The sequence below is a fragment of the Triticum aestivum genome, chromosome 6D (assembly GCF_018294505.1).
Source record: "Triticum aestivum cultivar Chinese Spring chromosome 6D, IWGSC CS RefSeq v2.1, whole genome shotgun sequence".
Taxonomy (NCBI): domain Eukaryota; kingdom Viridiplantae; phylum Streptophyta; class Magnoliopsida; order Poales; family Poaceae; genus Triticum; species Triticum aestivum.
Genome location: NC_057811.1, coordinates 394294052 through 394318807, shown reverse-complemented (window position 1 = coordinate 394318807; position 24756 = coordinate 394294052). Strand labels below are relative to the sequence as shown.

Genomic DNA, 24756 nt, shown 5'->3' with positions numbered 1-24756 from the left:
CTCATCAGATGAACCACGATGTCGAGGATTCAATCAATCCCGTATACAATTCCCTTTGTCTACCGGTATGTTACTTGCCCGAGATTCGATCGTCGGTATCCCGATACCTTGTTCAATCTCGTTACCGGCAAGTCTCTTTACTCGTTCCATAAAACATCATCCCGTGATCAACTCCTTGGTCACATTGTGCACATTATGATGATGTCCTACCGAGTGGGCCCAGAGATACCTCTCCGTTTACATGAAGTGACAAATCCCAGTCTCGATTCGTGCCAACCCAACAGACACTTTCGGAGATACCTGTAGTGCACCTTTATAGCCACCCAGTTACGTTGTGACGTTTGGTACACCCAAAGCATTCCTACGGTATCCGGGAGTTGCACAATCTCATGGTCTAAGGAAATGATACTTGACATTAGAAAACCTCTTAGCAAACGAACTACACGATCTTGTGCTAGGCTTAGGATTGGGTCTTGTCCATCACATCATTCTCCTAATGATGTGATCCCGTTATCAACGACATCCAATGTCCATGGTCAGGAAACCGTAACCATCTATTGATCAACAAGCTAGTCAACTAGAGGCTTACTAGGGACATGGTGTTGTCTATGTATCCACACATGTATCTGAGTTTCCTATCAATACAATTCTAGCATGGATAATAAAGGATTATCATGAACAAGGAAATACAATAATAACCAATTTATTATTGCCTCTAGGGCATATTTCCAACACCACTCTACTGCGACAACGAAAGCGCCATCAAGATTGCCAACAACCCAGTTCAGCACTCGAAGACAAAGCATATTGAAATTCGTCATTACTTTTTCAGAGATCATGTCATGAAGGAAGATATTGATATCATACACGTTAACACTGAAGAGCAACTGGCAGATATCTTCACAAAGCCCTTGGATGAGAAAAGGTTTTGCAAGTTACGGTGTGAGCTAAATATCTTGGAATCCTCAAATGTCCTGTGATCAGGCACACATCCTAACACTTATGCATGATGATGACTTAGATGTGCAACACACGAAGTAAAGTATATCTTCAATCAATGAAGACTTACATTCTAAGTGTGAATACATTAACGCGGAATTTGACTTCGGAGCGCCACGATAATTGTGCGCCGTGTCTGGGTCTAATACTTCCTATACGGTGGGTAACGCCACCACCAAATTCTTCTGTTTGAAGTGTTTTTCTCATGGCGTTACATTTGCTATGTTTTCGCATTTGGTTTGTCTTCAATTTCAACTTGTCTTCATGATTATCTTCACTATGTTGATTTGGTTGCATTCGGATATATACATATATTAGTGTTCTGTCCTCTACAGCATTCACTTATAGCTATGTCTTCTCGTTTGAATCTTTTGAACTAAGTGAATGTGATCGGACCCTAACCTCTCTATGCTTCCTACCTCAAACTCTATCTATGCAAATCATATGCATTCTGTTGAAACTGTCGAATGTCTTCTCTGCGTCCTTGTCAGCAGAAGATACAGAGACAAACATTAAATCTGTTTTAAATGTTCAATTCTTATTGCCTGAAACCCGGAGAAGCCGGAACGACCATCTGACAGTCCAGGCGGGCGTGGGAACGTGGGACAACTCCCAATGTGTTGCATGTTCGCCACGTGTCCCTTAGATGTGAACCGCCAGGGGCACCTGCGTAATTGCGCTGTGTCGTCCCTTTCCCTATAAATACCCGTCCAATCGCGGTCAAAATCCTTCTTCCACCTCTCCACCTCGACAAACCCTAGCGCCACCGCTAGCTCTCGACGACGCCGGCGACGAAGCGCTTAGCTGTCGCGACCTCTCCGACACCGTCTTCACGCCGGCCGCAGACATCATCTTCTCCGCCGCTGCCGTAAGTGTCCTCCGTCGCCAAGTTAGGGCACGGAAGATCGAACTGCTCGGCCTCATCTTCTACTCCGTCTAGCAGTTCATCGTGTGGTAAATTAAAACCCTCTTTTTACCATCTTTTTGATCCTATAGATTCATCCTTTTTTTTACCAAAAGTGGTTTCTGCCTCCACAAATTTGGATCTATCCTGTCTGCATCTCATATAATGCCTAGTATATTCACTTATGCTTCATACATAGTTAGATTCCTCACTTGTACTTATTCTTGGATTCGTACAAATCTGGAACCAACTCTCAACATATAAGTGAATGTCTTCGCGCTATGAGGTCAATGTCTTCTAAACTGATGTATCTTCAAAATCTTCTGAGAATGCATATGACCTCTTCCCCTTCCCTCGCATCTCAAATGCTGTCACAGGTACATGTCCATGGGAGAATCCCTTGGTTCTCATAGTCTGCATTCATTTGCAGAATTCTTATAGCATCACATCAACTCTCCCGAAGCCAGTTCCTGTCTAACCAGCAGATGGAAGCCTTTGACAGTGTTGAAGCCATTCAGTCTGAACTTCATGGCAACAGAGAAGTCTGCAAGGAAGGGTGGCAGACAGCGCCGTGGGAACACCTCAAGAGATTTGCCTCCTGACCTCTATGAGTTGTACAAGACAGATTCAGAGGAGGACTACAATCAGCGAAAAACCCGAATCCAATGGATTCGAAGATATTAGGCAGAACAATGGTACAAGTACAGGTTCGTGATCCAGGAATATGCTGAGAAGAATGCCATCAAGCGACCATGGGGAGACATTTTGTACAAAAATCTTCCACCCAGGTCCAGAGCTGAAGCCATTGAACAAGGCTTCTACCCTTGCATGGTCCGTGGACCACAGCCTGCAGATGCCGACCCATCTTCATTGCTATGGTGTCGTGACGACAATTTGTTCAAGCGCAACTTCCAGTTTGCCAAGAACTCTGCCAAAGAAAACAAGAAGTCGCGGGGATTAGACTTCAATCCAGGCCCCTCTGCCCCTCGTGCCGATGGCACCCGCGAAGCTGAACCCAATCTTGTTGGGCCCTTCTACAACCTAGAAGGTCTCATCACTCATATTATGGTTCAAGGGACAGCCGTGGATGAGCCTGCAGACGACGCTGAATCTGACGAAGCGCCTGCACCACCGAAGCCAAAGAAGCTGAAGAAACCTAAAGCTTCAAAGCCTTCCCCTGCACCAACAGCTTCACGACTGAAGCCTCTGGCCACTGCTCCTCCTGCACCAAGTGTGCATTATGAAGATCTCTCACACATCTCCAAGTCTGAGAAGAAGAAAAAGAAGCCTATGCACTCCACTGGTCCATTTCTGACCCCTGCTGCTGTTCTGAGGAACGAGAATGACGCCATTGATGTGTCAAGTGACGACGATCTTGCTGATGACGCTCTTGAGCAGCTGATAAAGAGCAAGCAAGAGGCGGAAATCTTCAATGGTTTGCCTCTCTTTGACGTGGAAGTATTGAACAACTTCATTGATGAGTGGTTTGACACCCCCAATCTCAGCTTTGACGATCTGCAACTTCCAATTGGCCTAAGCGTCTCCTTCCATGGAGCCATTGCTCCTGAGCTGGCTCTTGCTCAGAAAATTGTTGAGCTGAAGCATAAGATCAATTATGAAAAGGCTTGGTTCAAGAAGCATGTGGCCAAGCTCAGCGTGGCAGACGTCCAGAACTTCAAGGTCATGCTGCATGAGCTCAAGGAAGCGTTTCACAAGAAACGTGATGAAGCCAAAGGTTCTCGTGAGCGCATGAAGATTCTCGCTGCCAAGTGTGTTCAAGCTTACAATGAAGCTGAGAAGCGCAAGGCACTTGGGCGTCCTGGCATCGACCCTAAAATGGCTGCCAAGCAGAAGAAGAAGCCGTCTGTGGACCAAACTGAACCATCCAGGCGGGAAGAACCTCGCATTGTCTTCCCAGCCAGTATGACAGGCATGAAGCCTAAGGTCCCCACAGTGGCTTCAGAGCTTCAGAAGACAAGGGCAGCTGAAGCCAAGGCCAGAAAGCGCAAGACCAAGAACATCAATGATGATGCTCCACCCACCAAGAAGCGCAAGACCAAGAAGAGAGATCGGGCTACTCCCACAGAGCCCCTTGTCGTCGAGCCAATTTCTGTTGCTCGTCCTGAATCTGCACACCAAGAACGTCGAATGATAGTTCATGAGCCTGCTTCCACAGAGGCTCCTGAAGCTGAAGACATTCCATCTATTGACCCCACCGCAGCTGAAGACATTGGTCATCATGACAATGTTGAAGATGATGAAGTCCTTCCTCAGATCGAGCACAACGTGGTATCATCGCATGTTCTTACGAACAGAGAACTCATCAGCATTGGTCGTCCATTGACGCCAACTGCTCAGGATGACTCATGGGCTGATCACCCACAAGACTCCCCCCGTCAAGAAGAAACACCTGTTACTCCCACAACTCAAGTCACCACTTCGGTGATTGAAGATGAAGACTTTGTGGCAACCAACTCCATCTCCACGAGCGTTGCCAGCATTTCGCAGGCTTCGCAAAGGACCAAGGCCACAGGTCACTCTGTCAAGTGTTCCAGAAGGAGAAGAGCACCAATCCGTTCCACGCCAAGTCTTTCCTGAAGCCTCTCCAACTGTGAACAACCCCGAGACTCAAGCCAATGTGGCTGAAGATATTCCGGCTGCATCAGCCGATGACCAAGAAGAACCAAGAGAAGAAGAAGCACGTGTTGCTACACCCCCTACCAACCAAGTTGTTCTCGAGGAGAACGTGTCTGACCCTCCAGCTACTCAAGTGGAGGTTAACAACATTGAGGCGGCCACCAACACCAACACTGAAGCCAATGACATTGTCATGGCTGGAGCTAATGTGGCGCCTGAAGTCAATGAGGTGCCTGAAGTGATAGCACCTGAAGTCAATGCTGCACCTGATGCCAATCTGCAGCCTGAAGTCACTGCCACTGCCACTGCTCCTGTACCGCCTCCCAGGCCACATACTATTGAGCAAGCATACAACTATGGTCAGCTGGTCACTGTAAGATGGCCTATTCTGGTTCCTCCTCCTGCTGCTGGTCCGCAATTTGACTATCATGTCGCGCACAGGCCATAGATCCAGAAGCCAAAGCCAAGACTTCCCAGGTTTCCAGGTACTGCCACTTCACCAGGGTCCTTCAATGCAAATGGCTTCATTGCGCACAACACTTTCTTTGATAGTGCCAAGAACACCTATTCCAAGCCAAGGATTTCATCGGATCGGTTCTGGAGCTATCAGCAGCGCAGTTATTATTCATGTGTTCTTTATGATCAGGGGCGCATCTTTCCTCATATGCGTCTTGACTGCGAAGCCATTGCTGGATTGCCATGCCTTGAAGAAGCCCTTGACTGCTTCCGTGATGCTGGCTTGTTAAACTTTGTAACTGATAAGGAGCATTGGAATGAAGAACTTCTGCTTCAATTTTATGCTACCCTCCACATTCGCGGATACAACAGGGATCCGAAGACTTGGGTCCTTGAGTGGATGACAGGCAATGTCCATCATGAAGCCAAAGCTTTTGACATCATTGAGCTAACCGGCCTGCCCACTCCAGGAGAATTATATGAACCTGGTTGTCAGATTCACCGCAATGCTCTGGAGAGTATCTTCCACAAGCCAGAGCCCAACATGAGCCAAATGCTGAGCATGATGAAGCCTCTGCCACATGCGCTGATTACCCAAAGGAGTTCTTTGTCGAAGATCTAGAGTATCTGCCACGCACTATTTATCACATCATCAGGCAAACTCTATGGCCTGTCAAAGGACATTCTTCAGCAGCAAAACTTGAAGGAGCAATGAAGACTTTGGTCTTTTATATCTTCAACGGCATCAGCTTCAATGCTCAAGACTTCTTTATCAGGCAGTTGGCTGCATCAGGCTCTGATCTCTTTGGACTGAAGTTCTACGCTCCGTGGGTCATGCGCCTCATCAAGCTACACTCAGCTGTCAACTATCAGCCCTCTGCTCGCAACCATCTGATCTTTCTGCCAGAGGTTGATATGTCAGTTGAAGCCATATACCCAGAGCCCGCCAAGAAGCATGTTTGTCTTCACAATGCTGATCACCAAAGCTTCACGCAACCCATTGAAGGAGTCGAGGCAGTCACTCGTGTTTATCCTTTGGCTGGCAATACACGCTTACCTCACCGTGCTCAAACTGAAGCCACTGAAAGCACTATTGCTCAAAGGCCTCAGAAGCGATCTCGTGTTCTCAATGACCGAGAACTTCTCGTTGCCCTGCATTAGAAACAAGATAAGCATCACTTCTGGCTGAAGCGGCAGATGCAAAGCCTCTTGGTGGACGTCAATCGCATTCGCAATCTTGCCACCAAGAATGCCTTTGTTACACATGAAACCTGTCAGAGGTCATGGAAGAGTTTGACATTGCTAAGTGCTGAAGCAGATCTTCAAGACGATGGCTTCACTGAAAGATTCAAGTTTGACTCCACTCCTCCAAGGAATGTTGTCTTGCGTCGAACTCCTTCTCTTGAAGACTCTGATTATTCCTCCTCCGCTGCAACGGTGAATGCCAGAGTGATCGATGATCAAGATGATGCTACTTCACCTCCTCCAACTTCAGCGCGTATCGACACTGCACCAAGTTCGTCTGCACCGCCAAACCCCGACACCGACCCTGCATCCTCTCCTACTCCTTCTGGGAATGAGTAGAGGCTCTATGTCTTCAAACCTTTTTGGTCCTTACTGACAAAAGGGGGAGAAGCATATGAGTTGATAGTCTTCAAGCGGGTCCATATGGGCGGTTGCTTTATATTTTGCCTAGTGTTTACAACTCTCGATTTTGATACAGTCGGTTCTTTGAGTTGTAACACTTAAACTTGATGGTCGTCTACTACTTGTTTGCTATTCTGTGATGCGATGATAAATTCCGCATGTGCGATGATAAATTATGTACTTAGTCATTTTGCAGACGTCCATTTCTCATTATGCATGTCATTATCCTTGTTATATCAAATCATGCATGATGGATTGTCTTCATAAGTTGAAGAGGATCTCCACAAGTACAACCTGCCATGTGCATTTGCATTCCAAAAGCAAATTACTTATATGCACATCTTCAGGGGGAGCCTTTTGCTACTTACGAAGACAATACCTCTATCCTTTACAATTTCACATACTTTTATCCCCGTTGAAAACTTCAACCAGTTTGTCATCAATCACCAAAAAGGGGGAGATTGTAAGTGCATCTAGTGCCACCCCTAGTTGGTTTTGGAGTATTGACGACAAACCTGGTTGAGGGACTAATGTGTTTGTGAGAATTGCAGGACAACACAGGTAGTAGTCCCTCATTGATTCCGTTTACCTACCGGAGATGACCCCTAAAAATGTATGAAGACATTGAAGACGATGGTGGTATGTGAAGATATTCACATTGAAGACTATGACAAAAGAAGGCATTGCGTGAAGACTATGGAGCGCGAAGACCTAGTTGTTTCGTTGTTTCCTTTTCTTCTTTGTTGAGTCGTAGGAACCACCATACTGTTAAGTGGGGTCCCAGTGAACAAAGTCAGAGTGACTGAAGTGATGCTCAACCAAAATCCTATGTCTTCGAGCGAAGACAATGAGAGCAAATCTTATCCAGAGCTGGATGAGTCAGCTTTACTTGTAGCCCAAGTAAAGTTGTCGCGTGTGTTTGAAATCTGACTGTTGGAACACGTGTCAGTTCCTTAGTGACCCAGGGTCATTTCGGACAAATCAGGTCGGGTTGCGTAGTGGCTATAAATAGCCCACCCCCTACACCATAAATTGGTGGCTGCTCAGAGTTAGTGCACGGCTTTTGTCGTTTGAGAGCAACCCACCTCCGAAGCTTTTGAGAGAGAGAAATCCTTGCGAGGACAAAGCCCAAACACCCAGAGCCAAAGAGTGTTAGGCATCACTGAAGTCTTTCTGTCCGCGTGACCTGAAGACTTGTTACACATGAGGACTGTGAATCCTCCAGCCGGTTAGGCATCGCGTTCTGAGCATCCAAGAGTCATTGTGGATCGCCGGTGAACGAAGTCTGTGAAGGTTTGGAAGTCTACCTTGAAGACTTACCAGAGTAATTGGGCGAGGACTGGGTGTCCTTAGCTCAAGGGGAATAAGGTGAAGACGCGGTCTTCTGAGTTAAATCTCAGCCTCCCTAACCAGACGTACAGTTGTCACAGCAACTGGAACTGGTCCAACAAATCCTGTGTCCTCAACAAGTGACTGGTTCTATCATCTCCCTCTCTTTACTTCCAGTTTGTCTTCGTGAAGTCATTGCTTGTTTGCTTTACCTATTTGTCTTCACTGTGTGACTTCTATCGTTGTTTGGCTTCATACCATCTTCCATCCTGATCCGTACTACCTAGCTGCTATTAGTCTTCGCAATTTCACTTCATTGAATACTTGACTATGGCTTGCCTAGTGTAGTCTACCTTCCGCTGCATATCAATAGGTTCATTTCTATTGTTTGTCTTCGAAACTCTCATGTTTTGAAGACTTTCATACAAATCGCCTATTCACCCCCCCTCTAGTCGATAACTAGCACTTTTAAGTTCTGCAAGGCTGTTATTGCTGTGTTTGGCCCTGAGTACTTGAGAGAGCCGACAGCTGAAGATACAGCCCGTTTGTTGGCGATGAATGCCAGTAGGGTCTTCCCAGGGATGCTTGGCAGCATAGACTGCATGCATGGGAGTGGAAGAACTGCCCTTCTGCTTGGCAAGGGCGGTATAAGGGCCATGTCAGGGCTTGCACCGTCATACTAGAGGCCGTGGCATCTCAAGATCTTTGGATTTGGCACTCTTTCTTTGGCATGGCTGGATCACACTATGATATAAACGTGCTTCAGTGCCCACCGGTGTTTGCTAGGCTTGCCGAAGGCAACAGCCCACCGGTGAACTTTATTGTCAATGGCCACAATTACGACAAAGGATACTACCTGGGTGACGGTATCTATCCTCAGTGGACCACTATTGTCAAGACAATACCCATCCCTGTCGGAGAGAAGAGGGAAAGATTTGCCCAATAGCAAGAGAGTGCTAGGAAGGATGTCGAGCGTGCCTTTGGTGTTTTGCAATCTCGATGAGGCATCGTTCGGTATCCTGCTAATACCTGGAGCACGTAGAAACTGTGGGAGGTGATGACTTCTTGTGTGATCATGCACAATATGATCGTAGAAGACGAGCGCCCGGAATGTCTGTACGATCAAGGGTTTCAATTTCAGGGTGAGAATGTTGTGCCTGAGCATGGAGGAGCGGCAACGTTTGAACAGTTCACCCAATTTCATCAAGACATGCGTGATTGAGAAACTCACGTGCAACTGCAAAATGATTTGGTTGAGCATATGTGGGCTCATGTTGGCAACCAATAGATGTATCTTCTTTTATTCGTTTGCAAAACTATGTGAAACATTTTTATTTTTATTTGGCTTGTAAAACTATACTTTGGTTGAGCATATGTGGGCTCATGTTGGAGTACTATTTTATTTGGTTTAAACTATGTTATTTGACAATATGTTTGAATGCAAATCAATGTAAAATTGGGCGGCCAGCCGGCCACGCCGGCACATATGGGTCGGCGCGTTGGGCGTGCTGCCGACCCATATCAAAAACAGGGCGGACGCTGGGCGGGCGGCCAACCCAAACGGACAAAAAGCGGATGAAATCGCCGTCCGTTTGGGTCTCCCCATTGGAGTTGCTTTTAGAACGTGTGGTTCAGACCACGGAAGTCATCCAATATCGATCTGTATCGGTCCGCGATGCAGTACGGACGAGATTTCTACCACAAACCAAAGAGAAAAGTGGAACAACTTTGCGGGAGTCCGGACCAATCTCAAGCCTATTTCTGACCGCCATGGCCTGCCAAAAAACCCTCCCTCCTCCCACACGTTTTCGGTCAGCGCCATTCCAGAGCGTTAGCGTCCGCATTCATGCCCGGCCAAAGCGGGCGCGGCCGCTCACTAGCGCCGGCATTGAAGCGGCGAGTGTCGCCCCCGCAGCTTCCCGATGCACGCAACTGTCGCACATTCAAACAACAGGACGGTCGCCCATTCGTCCATCTGCCGGCCGCATTAATGGCACGCAGTTGCCGAGGCGTCTCCTCCGACGCCACCCATCCGTTCGCCAGCTGCCCACCGCTATATGAAGTTATAAACCACTGCCCCAGTGCCCCGGTCGTAGCCATAGTCATCCCTCTCTGCACCACTCCCTGCCATGGATCCCTCCACAGCCAAAGCTCTCTGGGACGGGCTGATGTCGGAGCAGAAGAAGGCCATGGCCGCCATTGCTGCCGACTGGCAGGCTGGCAGGCAGCTGGAGGACGCCTCCGACGACAACGTGCAAATGGAGGACGCCTCCGACGATGAGCCAGCGTCACCCTCCTCTTCCTCCGTGGCACCCCCCTCCTCCGCCATCCTCGCCGGTGCATTGCACATGACCATCGGCGAGACCCATGCCCATTATATGGACATGGTGCGGGAAGAGAGGAAGGACCAGTTCTGGGAGGCACAGGCCGATGCCAACTACAACCACAACCTCCTCCAGGAGCATCTGCAGGCGGAGGAGCAGGTCACCGCCCGCAGGGCGGTCCCGCCAGACGCGGACCTAGCGAAGCAGGAGGCACTGCTCGAGTCCTACTACTCCGCCCGCGAGATCCACCTCGCCCGCTGGCGGTATTGACAGCGGGTGGCGGAGGTGGCCGCCGCCAACAAGGAGTGCGACAACGAGGCGGGCGAGGCGTTGTTAGGCGACACCGACGACGAGGAGGCCGCGCCACGACCACAAAGAAGCTGGCATGTTCACGGGCGCCGTCGGCATCGAGGAAGAGTGGTGCACGGTAGATCGCCGCCGCTCGTGTCCCAAGAAGGCCACCGCTCCTCCCCTCCCGTCGACGCCAAGTTTGGTGGGCTCACCATCTTTGGCTGATTAGTCGCTTGGCGGCGACGTGGGGGCGGACAGATTCAGTTTCCGGGGCTCCAGAGGCGGTGGTTACGGAGGCGGAGCTGGGGAGTGCCGAGGCGGAACTCGAGACAGTGAAGCTTCAGTTCTCGGGGTTGATGGCCGGACACGGGACCGAACGCCAGCGATCATTTATATTAGGTATTAAGTATACTCCAGAGCCCGCCTAGTACCACTTTGATGTATTTGTAATGAAATCCGTCATGTTTATATGAAATCTGGTATGTTTATATGAAATCCGGCCGTGTTTATATGAAATCCGTACTTGTTTGAACGAATTTCGTCCGGTTGGTTTGAGTTGTTGTGAAAATGTATGCGGCTAGCATTGGATGTCGTCCTCAAGTATTTGCATCCGCGGACTGCCCCCCCCCCTGTCCGTGAACAGATGCGGGGGGAAATTTGCGGGTTATCGTCGGAGATGCCCTAAGGGAAACAACATTTGTCTCATCAGGAATTTCTTCTAACTAAAACAAATACTCACTAGATACATCTGTTTGAGTGTCAAGTAATATAAATCGGAGGGAGTAGTATTTTCTTCTTCTTCATCTTGGTCACTTTCTGACTATCATATTCTTTACCTACATGTTTCACACCCCTCTTCTTCTATTTTTGTTCACTCTCTCGCCCCACATCACCTTCTCCCATATGTGTTATGAGCCCTTAGGCATCCCAATCACCATGTCATTGAGTTTTGTGGCACGATAGTCATCATCGTAATCACACTCGTCCCATGGATGCTACCTCCTCAACTGAAATTGCAGACTCCCTTGCCTCACTTCTTCACCCTTGGTAGCCAATAGTCTCGGCATGGCCATTGTAGCTACTCCCCCCTTCTCCCTCGACACATACAATAATATGATGTACTACCTCTTTACTAGAATATGCGACGTTTTTGTAGTTCAATTTGAACTTTGAACTTTAAAAGCGTCTTATATTTTTGTGCAATTGAACTACAAAAATGTCTTATATTTTGGTATGGAGGGAGTACATGTGTGGGCATTCACGGTGAAAAGTAGTAGTGCCATTGAAGGACTTGGCACATTCTTTTATATGTCGGAGGAATTACCCTAACCTTTTTTTAGGGAAACAACAGGACTGTGTTTGTGAATTTTGTTTGATTTTTCTAATACAAATGGCCCAAAAGAGAGAGAGAGCGAGAGAGAGAGAGAGAGAGAAAACTATACAAGCTAGATTACCCTAACTTACCTACAACATTGCCCATACCTTATCAAGTACACCATTATGAGGGTGGAAAATGAATTGCCACGAGCTTCTCTTGAGAATTAAACTAGCACAATGCTCGTGCATTGCTACAGATCCATAAAAAGACTAGGGGTTTAGCCACTTGCTTATGAGATGGTTAAATGACGTTAGTGTCATGCGTTTGTTGCACGATTCACGACTAAAAAGAGAGCAATAAATCAGGTAAGAGGGGTGCAGTAGGCGTTGAGAAGTTTTTGAAGTGACCATAGTAGGTCCTTTGTAAGATTTAAAGTGAGATAACATTTCAATTTTGAAATATAGGAGGACAATGTTTGTCGCCGCGTTGAAATTACAGTTTGTTCTCTCTCTCCCTTATACTATGATATAGAACTTGGAGAATTAGTTGGAAAGAGAAACTAAAATCAAGATCACGATTTTGAGTTGGAGTCATGGTTTTGCATTTGTTATTTTCTGTCTTCTACAAGAATGTTGTACTCACATTAGTAGTAGCGCATTTGTTTAATTGTGTTAGGCCCCACATGTGAGTAGCACATTTGTTTATGTCTCTTAGAAGGTGACTGGATCGTCGTGGGGAGAAGAATTGTGAAGGTTGTTGGACCCACATGTGAACTCACCACCAACTCTAATCTCTATAAGTAAGAAAGATATTGCTAAACAAACTGATAGTACGGCAAGGTTGGCACAGGATAGTGTTGGCCGTTATATAAGCAACATTGTGCATAATAGTACTCCCTCCGTTTTTATTTACTCTGCATATTAGAGTTGACTGGAGTCAAACTTAGTAAAGTTTGACCAAGTTTATAGAAAACTATATAAACATTTACCATAACAAATCTATATGATGTGAAAGTACATTCAATAATAAATCTAATGATATTGATTTGTTATTATATATGTTAATATTTTTGTTTATAACTTGGTCAAAGTTTACAAAGCTTGACTTTGATCAAAGCTAATACGCGGACTAAATAAAGCTAGTTGAAGTAGAGTATACCTTTATGGATTTATGTAGTTCTAAATGGAGATTACACTGATTGTTACTCATAGGCCTGGGGAAACAACAATCCTTACTTTAGGGAATAGTGCAACATTGAAGTCTAGTCCAAGGGAGGCGGCGTGTCCCCAATACATGAAAACCACTCCGTGAAGTCAACGTTAATTGGTGGGACACACACCACAATGTTAATTTGAAGTACCTGTAAAAAAGTTATTTTGAAAAATAAAATTTCCCGTCAACAAATATAATGCTTTGGTTAGAAGAATGACTTGATCAATATCTAACGCATTTGAGCCAATTCATATTTTTGGGTTCGCAATGCATGGAAAAAGGATGTACTCCTACCTGACTAGTTGTACTTTGTTTGTTGCAATGATTGAATGTAGTGCAACGATCCAAACACTAATGCTCATTCTTCTTGTAGCAGTCACTAATGTTTCTTTACTTTAAGTTTTTTTTTGCAGGATTCTTTACTTTAAGTTGAATAACTAACTTCATTTAGTTATGATAAGCAATTAGCATTATTTTCCTTGCAATAGCCACTTGTGAAATATATAATTACAAATTGCAACGGTACAAAATATGGAGCCATTGACTAATGACTAGTCTTAAAGGAGCGGACTAGCGTGTGTGACATGTAACCATCTTTGTCACCATGATCTCAAGCGTGGTGCAACAAAATGTGATTGGAGCTGCATCATAGGCGCAAATGTTCACGCCACATATTTCTCATACATGACAAACACCTAATACTCCATACCACAAATAGCACATCTTGAAATCGTGCAAGAAATGTTATAAATCAATTCTGATTCTGCAAAGATCACATCAATACAATATACAGTTTTCAATTTTACAAATTACGTGCTCTCAAACAGGAGCAATTTTTGAAGTTCTAAGGACCATATTCGAAACAAAGGCACACCCTTTAACTTAGCTATACAAAGTGGTACATTATTTTTGACCAGTAATTGCCAAAGAATTTACATGACACAAGTGTTTCACATGTTCTGGCTACGTGACATTCAAGTTATGCATTTCCACTTTCAATATCTGGTATGAGCAATATAAATAGCTTCAATCCTATAAATAGCACTAATATGTTTTGTGCTCGATGTCTCCTTTTTTATGTAACACAACGAAGCTGTGATAATTAAACATGCATGCATGTACACCACTTAATCAACTACGTACCTCCTTTTTATCTACCTTGTGGCGTGTAGTCGTCAACATCGGTCGAATGACGAGTTGAGAAAGTGAACGTGCATGTAGCAAATTAAATTAAATTAAACCCATTCCGCGCATGCATGCGCTGCTTGCGTGCACCTTGTTCCAAAGGAATTATCTGCAGCCGCCGGCGGCGAAGCCGATCCTGTTGCTCTTGACGTCGTAGACGACGCTGAACGTCTGCTGCTGGGTGTTGCCGATGATGGCGGCGCTCCTGGCGGGCGCGAAGGCGAGGCACGTCGTGGAGCTGTCCACGTCGACGAGCAGGTTCTGCGCCGACAGCTTAAGCGCCGCACCGCCGGAGAAGGCCATGCTGACCGCCGGGACGCGCAGGCTCGACGCCTGGCCCACGAAGCAGGTGTCGAGGATGGAGTAGGCGTCCGCGCGCTTGGTCCCCTTCATGGCCCCCGCCACCGCCTTGCTGAGGGCGTCGTAGACGGTGGTGGGCAGGCGCGTGATGACCGTGCCGGAGTCGATGATGGTGGGCAGGCTGGAGTACTCGGAGGAGGAGATGGCCAGCGGCTTCCCGGCGACGGTCATCCCGGAGAGCTTGATGAAGTAGAGCGAGTCGTCGAGTGTGCTGGACACCATGGGCGTGTAGGAGTACTGGCCCGGGTTGTAGGAGCCGATGGAGAGGTAGCCGGAGGAGGAGGAGGACGGGAGGCAGTAGGAGAAGGAGTAGCCGAGGGTGGGCGCGAGCTGGTAGAGCAGCGAGAGCTTGTTGCGGGCCAGGCCCATGAGGCCGGCGGAGCGGCCGAAGAGGCCCTCGTTGTCCTGCCCGCACCCGTAGTAGAAGTTGGGCACGCTGTTGGAGCCGAAGGAGACGGTGTCCTTGCTGAGGTACCCCACGGAGAAGGAGCTGTCGCCGTAGCTGGCCTGGTAGATGCAGACGTCGGAGGAGGAGCAGGCCGCCGGGTTGAGCGTGGCGGTGGAGAGGTCGTTGCACTGCGGCGTGGAGCAGGAGACGGCGGCGTAGGAGCTGGACGTCTTGGGGTCGAACACCGGGCCGGACTGGCGGTGGCACGACACCCGGCAGGGGGAACACTGGAGCCAGGTGAGGGAGGAGCCGGTGTCCACCACCATGACGTACGGCTTGGCCGGGGTGCCGAGGCCCATGCGGGTCACGTAGTTGCCCACGCCGTACGACGTACCCGGAGTGAGCGGCACGGACGCCAGGGAGGCCGCGACGCCGTCGACGTCGTCGTTCGCCCGGTAGAGCGAGGCCACCGTGACCGCGGGGCGCGCCGAGGACGACGACGGCGCCTTGGCGAGGCGCGCGGCGAGGGACGCGATGCGGGCGTCGTCGTGGGTGAGCACCGCCGAGAACGGGAGGTCCGACGGGACGGACACCGGCGAGCAGGGCCCCCGCGAGTGGTGCAGCGGGAGGTGCATGGCGGTGCTGTTCAGGTGCTCGAAATCTGCAGCTGTCGAGCAACACACAGTCAGTACTTCCTTCAAAGTAACCGCAACTTATTAACCCTGACAGAATTCACTATTGTTACAGTATACGGATTAGTTTGCTGCTGACAAGCAAGAGCGCAAGACCGTTTGTACGTTCAGTGTGCATCGTCAGCAACCACTGGACCTACCGCACCACCGGGCAGGCAGCTCGACCAATCGTACGTATCGTTAGCAGTCTTGTGATCTGAGACTGAGAGTGATCGATGTCCTAGGATAATGTATCGATGCCTCGCCCGACATGGCAGCCGTGCAGTGCCACGTACTACCACCAGTGGCAGTGTGGCACTGTGGCTACTGAGCACATCACATGTCATCAGATTTGGAGGTGTCTGTCAGGGTTTCGGAGTAAAGAAACCTGACACCAGATTATTCCTGTCCGTCATCTCCTTTCCCGATGGGCCTCCGAGTTCGGCTCGATCACACACACATGCATGGCCCAAACGGCCGAACCAACAACACATGCAAGGGTGGTTGTATGCATGCAAGTGGCGACCATGTCGATGAGAAGATAAAAGGTTTTGCGCACGAGAATGGCAGCTCTCGTGATCGCCTTCCGGGGCGCATAAACTGGCCATAACCGTATTAAATCGCGCCCGATATGGTGTTAGTGGTAGTAGGTGGCAGAGAGGCCACTGCAACATGTGACTTGTGAGAGCATAAAGCGAGTCAAAAACGGCATATAGTGTGGAAAAAGAAGCAGTAGCACCATGTTTATTTTTACTCTCTGGGAATCAATACTGTCACATACTCCCTCCGTTTCAAAATAGATGACTCAACTTTGTACTAACTTTAATACAAAGTTAATACAAGGTTGAGTCATCTATTTTGAAACGGAAGGAGTATATATATATATACATATATATATATATATATATATATATATATATTCACATGTGGGGTGGAACTTGCACATTTCATCTAGACTCGCCCATCTCAACACTCCTACACAAGTTTTGCATCATTGCATGCGTGCATGCAGGGTATATATACCAGCTACATACAGTCACCTAGAGTATTATTTTGGAATCCTGGTTCGCGGCGCTGAAATGTGAGTTTTTTTGTCACGTTGAAAAGTCCAACAGGAATGAACACACGTCGGCAAGGAAGGGAGCCGTACGCTTTTGGTTGGTAGCTAGCTTAGGTACAGTTAACAGTACAGTACTCACCATGATATGGATGATTGGGGTGGTTGCCATGATTAAGGGCCACCAGTCAGTTCAACACGCCCTCCATGACTTTAGCGCCTTAAGCACACAGTACTACCATAACATGCCATGCCAGTACAGGATAAGTACCATATATTCTTATTATTCAGGCAAAAAGGTTTAAAGGTGAACACCCGGAGATGAGATATTTTTCTCAGGGAGAACTAGCGCCAAGATCGACTGTACATCCGGAGGGCCACCACTGCATTAATTGGATGATTGGGGACGGGCAACAACCGCTCTGATAATCAGACAAGCTAAGCTAGTGTTCAGGATGGACCTACAGCCCCAGCCAGATATGGCTACACGTACGCGAATCATTCCACGCTCCAACATTTCCGGCGTGGGTACGTGCCGAGCCACAAAAGCTGAAGCAGAATTGACGTCCGTCGACCAGACACCACTGAGAACGTAGTACCTCTGTGTGTGTGGGCATACATCCTGGCCGGCGACACGCGCCTGCTGCCCGCCCATGCATTTCGGCGGCCATCCCGCCGTGTCGCGCTAGATACGGTGGTTGGCGGTGGGGCGCGTACGGGGCAATTGATGGACCGATCGATGGACTTCACGGGCGGCCGAAGTACCATCGATCGGCCACTAACTCACTGGCCATCAATTCTATCTATATCGGTGTCGATCGGGGCCATGTGAATGTGATATGATCGATTCGTGGGCCGGAAAGGAGCGGCGTTGATTAAGCGGCGATTAGCGCGGCATGATTGGCGTAAAGCTGCTGTGATGAGGCGCCGATTGGTCGTGGACGAATACGTGCGCCTACCCAAGCGAAGCGCTTTCCATCCTGGCGCTGCCATGGAATTCCGGCGGAAAGTATGCGTAATCTATCGGTCATTATGCACCTAACAACATGGTGGTTATACTACCATTATTTGCTTCCCGGTGGAGAAAAGAATTGACAAAAGGGAGGAGATTCTGTCTGGATTGCCCTTTTGAAGTTTTGGTTCCGGCCATGGCTGTCGACTCTCACAGTTACTGTCTTTGACAGTTACAGACGCTTTAGACACTGCAGGTTGGAAAGTATTTTTACTGCGTGATGCATACGGTGAATCTGACCTGTCTCGGCCTACATGTGTGTCACAGTGTTACTATTTCGGTTCAGTTTCAGGAGTCAGGACAAGAGTACTTCAACCTTCTGGCTGGCCACTTCAGCAAGGAGCCAAGGATACATCTTCAGATTAACCCATCCTAAGGACTGTTCTACACCCTTGTAAATTTTCGAGTTCTCCGCTCAAGCTCTTTATAATTCATACCCTTTTCTATTCCTACTGAACAATCCAATCTAATACTATGTCAAGTCATCGTGTACTGCTGTTTTTAGCAAGTCAGCAAAACAGTTGTCTTTGATCCAGTTGCATAAGCAAGACGCAACCAACGGCAAAGCAATTATGCACACACACAAGAACACCATCCAAGAAATCTAGCCAGTCTAGGAGGAAGGAAGGAAGCAAGGAGGGAAGGAATTATATATACCCTGCACTTGCGAGGAGCAGGCGTCGGCGACGTCCCTGATCGGAGTCGCCGCCGCGAAGAGCAGGGAGAAGGCGGCGACGAGCAGGGGCAGCGGCGCCGGCGCCATCTCGTCCGAACCGAAACCTTCTTCTTACCCCCTCTCTCCCCCTCTTCTTCTTCCTCCTTGCGGTGGCTGGCTCAGTGCAGGCTATGGGTGGGTAGATAGCACCAAGCTCAGCACCCGTGTGCCCTTTTATAGAGTTTCCCCGCCGCATGGGCGCGCGGCCTTGGCGCCCGGGAGTCCCACGCACGCACGGGTAGCTTTCAGCGGCTTTGAACCATCTTTCATCCATGTGGCAACTCCAACCACCGGATTACCAAAACGATATGTGACCGACGCCGCACGTTTGGGCACTGCTGCTGCTGCCTGTTCAGACTCTGCCGTGCGCTCAGCCCGGGCATCGGAATATATTCTGCACTGACTGACTGCCGGCGTGTTCTTTTTTCAGCGATATGCTTTCTTCAGTTACACAAGCCATGCGTGTATTGCCGCCTCCGAAATTAGTATCTGTATTGTGACGGGTCGAAGGCAAGGCATAGGGTACTAGGCAAAAGCTGCTTTGGTGTGTAGCCCAGCAAAGTCGGGTTCGGTGCGCACATTCATGAGGTCGATCGGGTGAATCAGGCTGGCAGTTAAGCGCAACCATCGCCAAATTGAAGCCGTTCTTACGGGTAACGCGCGCGTCCATCGCAGTGGTTAGCGAGCTCGAGCCACCATCAGAACAATTATGTGTCGTACTGTCATGGGCCATGGCACTTGGCGTCTGATGCATGGCAACTTCGGTCCGGGCGGGCTCTGGCCACCGTGCAACTGGACCTTCACACGACTCTAACTCTATGGTGGCTGGCAATCAGTGGCGGTACAGTGCAGTGTAGTCTTTCTTGCTTGATAATCATGGAAAAGGGAAGAGAGTGACCTGCTAGCGAACCGATATTAGACCCATGTCATGATCATATTATTATCATGTTCCCATTGGAGCAAATTCGTTATATTACCGGAGAAACGGAATCCATTGTACGGTACGAATTCTACTTAATTTGCTCTTTTTATGGGTACTTTTGATTGGTTTCCGGAGCTGGTGTAAATTATCGAAGTCCAGGCCTCTTTAGGCTGAGCTTGCAGCCACCATGCAAAGGGAAAAGCCTCACCTCACTCACTTCCTAGGAATAAGAAAGTGACCTCCATTCCGTGCTAATCGACGGGGATCGATCGCGGCTTTCTGACCGACGATCATACCATCATCGTCTTTCTCCTCGGTGCGAAATCGGTGGTTGCTACCGGTGGTGGGGAGACGGAATCTTGCAGTGCTGCTCGTGCGTGATTAGCCGATGAATCTTTAGAGAAGCTTCGGCTTGAAGCCTTGGATGGGGGCAGCGCAACCGCCGATGGATGGATAAAGGAGACGGGACGGGGGCGGGAATAATGGAGCGAGAGCCTGTCAGGCCGCGGCGCCTATAGCTAAGCGAGCTAGCTGCATCTGCATGCGCGGAGGCACCAAACGGAGAGTCCGATCCAACCGACGACACGGCCACCAGCAAGAAAACGACCGTCTTACCGACCACGTGAGCTGTCCCGGCGTACGTCCCGGCCGGCCGGCCGGCCCTCACTAAATCGCGCGCCGCCCGGAAGTCATGCCCATCAAGGCGGGCGGTTTTTTCTTTTCCTTCGTCACGACGCGACGGTCGACGGAGAAGACAGACGGCGACGACGGGAGCGGGTACTGCGTACTGTGTACGGCATACGTTGTAGCTAGCGACGGAGCGGTGATGTATATTATAGCATCTACAGTCGCGCCTCAAACCCGCCTTATGTCCGACCGTCCGGTCATTGACTGGTCCCCTTAAACGGACTTCAAACGGCCGGGCTGACCGGCACACCTCGTATCCAACTCAAATATAGGGCAGGTATAGAGCGCCCTGCTACGCCCACCACGTAGGACTGACGAAGGGGTCTCATGCGGAAACGCCCGGAAACCCGGCGGTCCGACGGACGCCTCCTCCATCGCCGCGGTGTGAACGCCGCGTGGCGCCGTTCCGGCTCGCCGCCCGAGAGCAAATCCGCCTATTTAACCTAGCCGGAGTCCTACAACCCTAGGCCATCCACCTCCCCCTCTTCGCGCCGCCAGTCCGAACCCATTCACCTCCTTCCTCTCCCGCTTCGATGCTCTGCCCCACGCTCCAGTGGTCCGCCATGGTCCGGAGTAAGATAACCTACTACGCAATGCTCACGCCGGAGCATCGCGTCGAGATCCAGCAGGAGATCCGAGCGAGACAAGCGGCGCGCGCAACCCGCGTCGCTGCCGGGCTGCCTCTGGACTCGCGGGAACCGGAGGAGGAGGAGCAGCCTGGGGAAGAGAAGGAGGAGGAGAGCTGACTCCGATGGAGGTGGAGGAGCCAGAGCAGCAGCTGTCGAGCTTCAATATGGAGCAGGCGGAGGCGGAGTTCGCCGTCGCCCAGTCCGACAAGATGGCGGAGCAGCAGGCTATCCTGGAGTCCATCCATGATGAGGCCTATGCGAAGGTCAACCGAACGTTCCTCCAGCGGGAGCAGGCGGAGTCCGACGCACTCTTTGCCGAACTCGACGCGGAGATAGAGGCGGAAGAGGCCGGAGCAGAGCAGCCGGAGGAGTCAGAGCTGCAGCTGCCGCCAATCCTGCCGGAGCCGGGCACGGAGATCGTCGACATCTCCGACGATGAGTAGCTAGGTGATCGACGTATTACGTAGATTATTTCATTTTCATGTCTTTGTATGAATTTAAAAATCTAGTATAAGATGTCCAGATGCAACAAATGAATAGGCATGCCCGATCAATGACCGCGGGCGTTTAAAGAACCGAATTTGCAAAGTCCGGATATAGATGCTCTTTAGCGCGTCGTCTTCTTGGTCTTGGGTTGATCGGCGAAGGCGCTGAGGAGGTAGTGGGAGCAACTCGCCCATGACGCCATTAATCGCCCAAAGTTTCATGGCAAGCGTGGAGCGCCAAAAGACTTTTTTGGCATGGTCCCGAAGAAGCATATATAGTCGTGTCTCCGAAGTAACCGCTTGTACGTAACGTACGTCTCCTTCTTTTATTGAACAGCCAGTTAAAAGAGCATATCTAGCCTTTGAATTATCCTTTCCCCATAATTTAATTCCGCAAATAATCCTTTAAAGCTTAACTTCTTAAATTTTGAGGAGTTGAAATTTTCCACATCTAACCCTTCTCATATAATTTAGCCCTGGATCTTTCTACACCCCATGACATGTGGGGTTTCCACCATCTATTTATTTCTCTCTTCTCCCCACACGAGGAGCGGCCTAGTGCCGCGCTAAACCTTCTAAGGTACATGCCTGGCAACGGACCTGGGTGGTTATGGCTCATGCGCCACCACTGAGGAGGTCGTGGTCGGCAACGTCAGACATATCACCGCAATCATCACCAGCGGTCACACTAGGTTGTGTTCTCGGGGTCCCCGATGCGCAGCCTCGAGGAGGACGAGGACACCCATGCCCACATCCTCGTCGACCTCGACACCATATTGGGCACCGTAACCAACAATTTGATCATTGTGTTGCCGCTCGACTTCTTCGGTGACGGTTGTAGTGTCACTCTATGCGACAGCTGAGTCAGGGCCGGGATGGGTGGCAGGGGTGGGGGTGGGGAGGACGTCTCGGAGGACGCTGCGGATAGACTGGAATTTGAGGAGTTAAACTAGGCGCTCCTCAAATGCGAGGATGAAGGGATTCTTTTGAGTAACCCAGGTATTTAAAATATTTCAGAGAAGGGTTAGGTGGGGTTTAACTCCTTAAATTCCAAGATGATGTACCGGCTCAGTCTCTTAGAGGTGCCCATAAGGATAGGTGGTGCGTGCATGCGGTCATAGGGTGAGTGTATATGCGTATGTATGAGCATTTACGTGTGTATTGTATTAAAAAAAAAGGAATTCTAAGGGACTTAAATATTTCCAGGGGGAAACGCTCACGCCAGCCTATATGGTGTGAAAGTGGATCGAGACATTTATGTTTTCTACTTATTTTCTAGGAATCGATAAAAAGATGGAAAATGTTTAATAAAAGAAAATAATGTTAAAATAACTATACATACTGAAAAAAGTATTACGAAAAATAGGAACAATGCTCACTATATATTCAAAAAATTGTGCAAATTATGTCTATAAAATGTTCATCATGTTAAAAAAATGTTCATTGGGTATTTTAGAAACATTCACCATATAATGAAAAAATGGTTAAGCTATTACTAAAGGAATATTCGACCTGTAAATAAAAAAATTTAATCATATATTTTGAAAAATGTTCATTTTATAAAAAATATAAGAAAATAAATGGAGAATAAAAAACAATAGAGAAACCAGTTGGAAACCACAAAACTAGAGTAAGACAAAAAATAAATAAGAAGGAAAAAATAACTTAAACCGCACTAAAACCAAGAAGTAATAATGTTAAATCAACTATAAATACTGAAAAAGAATTACGGGAAAAGACAGAAAAAATGCACACTATATATAAAAAATATGCAAACTGTATCTGTACAATGTTCACCATGTATTAAAAACTGTTCATTGGCTATTTTAAAAACATTCATTGGATGATAAAAACATTTAAGCTATTATTAATAAAATATTCAACATGTATTAAAAAGTATTCATCATATATTTAAGAAAACGATTATTTTATAACAAAAATTATAAGAAAACAAACAATGGAAAACCAGTTGAAAAACCAGAAAAAGCCAGAGGAATCTAAAAATTTAATAAAATAAAACAGATTAAAACTGCATTAAACCTAAAAGGAAAACATTATGTATATAATATAAGAAAAAAAGAACATAATAATAAACTTGAAGAAGAATAAGAAACCGAAGAAAATGGGACAGATTGTTGAACAAACCAAAAAACAAAACAAAACATAAACAAATGGCAAATTCTATTTGACGCCATTAGGAAATTTTCAAACACACGGTAACCATTTTTGAATACACGTGGAACATGCTTCGAATACACGACGGGAATTTTTAAAAACAAGATAAACATTTTTAGGATTGTGAACATTCCATTATGTAATGCTCAAAATATATGTAAAAAAGAAACAAATAAAACTTGATAAGAAAAATAAAGGAGGGAAGGAAACAAAATATGATGCAACAGCGTCATATATGTCTCGAAAGTGACCGGACCAATAACGAAAAGAAAATTGTTTGAAATAGTAGAAAAATGTGCCAACCCAGAACGTACGCCTCTCGCGTGTTTCGTCGGCTATTTGACTTTATCGAGATGCGGTTCTTCTTTTTTTGCGGGTGAGACGTGGTTCTACATTTTCGGGAGACATGCAATGAGTCGCAATTCCAACGGGTTGTGCGGTGATAGTGGGATATGATATGTCTCGCTTCTGGAAAGCCCTATATGACGCATCTTGCGTCACGTTGTCGACCTTTCGCACAGGAGGTTGGGATCGACCGTTGAGCTGACTGGCCCGTTAATGCGTCCGTCCTTCCCGATTTTGGGAGGCTTCTAGGAGATTCCAGACGGTCTTTTCCGGTTTTGAAAAAATGTTTATGAATTTCAAAACAGTTTTTTTTCTTTTCTTTTTTGCTGTTTATTATTTTCTCTTTTTTCTGTTCCTTTCTTTTTTTATTTTTAAACAAATTCAGAATTGCGGCTTTTTGTTTATTTTCCTTTTCTTTGTTTTTTCTTTCATTATTTCCTTTTCAAGTTGAACTTTCCGTTTAATATTTTGTGAAAATTTCAACTTTTGTTCGGACTTTCCAAAACTGTTCATCTTTTTAAATAATTTCGGAAATTAACAAAATGTTAGAGTTTCAAGGATGTACAGTAATTTCAAAAAATGTTCGTATTTTTAATATTTATTCAGAATTTAGAAAAATGTTCATGAATTCCAGAAAATGTTATTTTTCATAATTAATTCTCAAATTGGAAAGGTATTGAAGGTTACAGAAATGTTCAGGAATTTCAAAAGATGTTCATTGTTTGAAAATTTGGTCAGTAATTCAAAAAATGTTCGAGAATTTCAAAAAATATTTGCGGTTTCAAATTTTTGTTTAGAATTTCATGAAAATATTCCATTTTAAATTTTTTTGTTCACTAATTCAAAAAATGTTCATGGTTTCAAATTTTTGTTTGGAATATCATGGAATGTTACATTTTCAAATATTTGTTCAGAAATTCAAAAAATGTTCGCGGTTTCAAATTTGTTCACAAATTCAAAAAATGGTTCACGTTTCTCAAAAACAACTTCTCCCTTTTCAAATTTTTG

At 47.3% G+C, this 24756-nt stretch overlaps 1 protein-coding gene across 2 annotated transcripts; it reads right to left on the bottom strand.

Annotated features, from left to right (window-relative positions):
• Positions 1-13859: 13859 nt before the first annotated feature.
• LOC123145319 (aspartyl protease family protein At5g10770) lies at positions 13860-18698 on the bottom strand. Of its 2 annotated transcripts, none has more exons than XM_044564700.1 (2): positions 18448-18698; positions 13860-15717 (listed from the first exon to the last, which is right to left on the bottom strand). In XM_044564700.1, the coding sequence occupies exons 1-2, from the start codon at positions 18551-18553 to the stop codon at positions 14408-14410; spliced, it is 1416 nt and encodes a 471-aa protein (XP_044420635.1). In that variant the 5' UTR covers positions 18554-18698; the 3' UTR covers positions 13860-14407. The 2 variants fall into 2 exon arrangements, with proteins under 2 accessions (XP_044420635.1, XP_044420636.1); XM_044564701.1 differs by having other exon boundaries at positions 13860-15711; positions 18448-18660.
• Positions 18699-24756: the final 6058 nt, after the last annotated feature.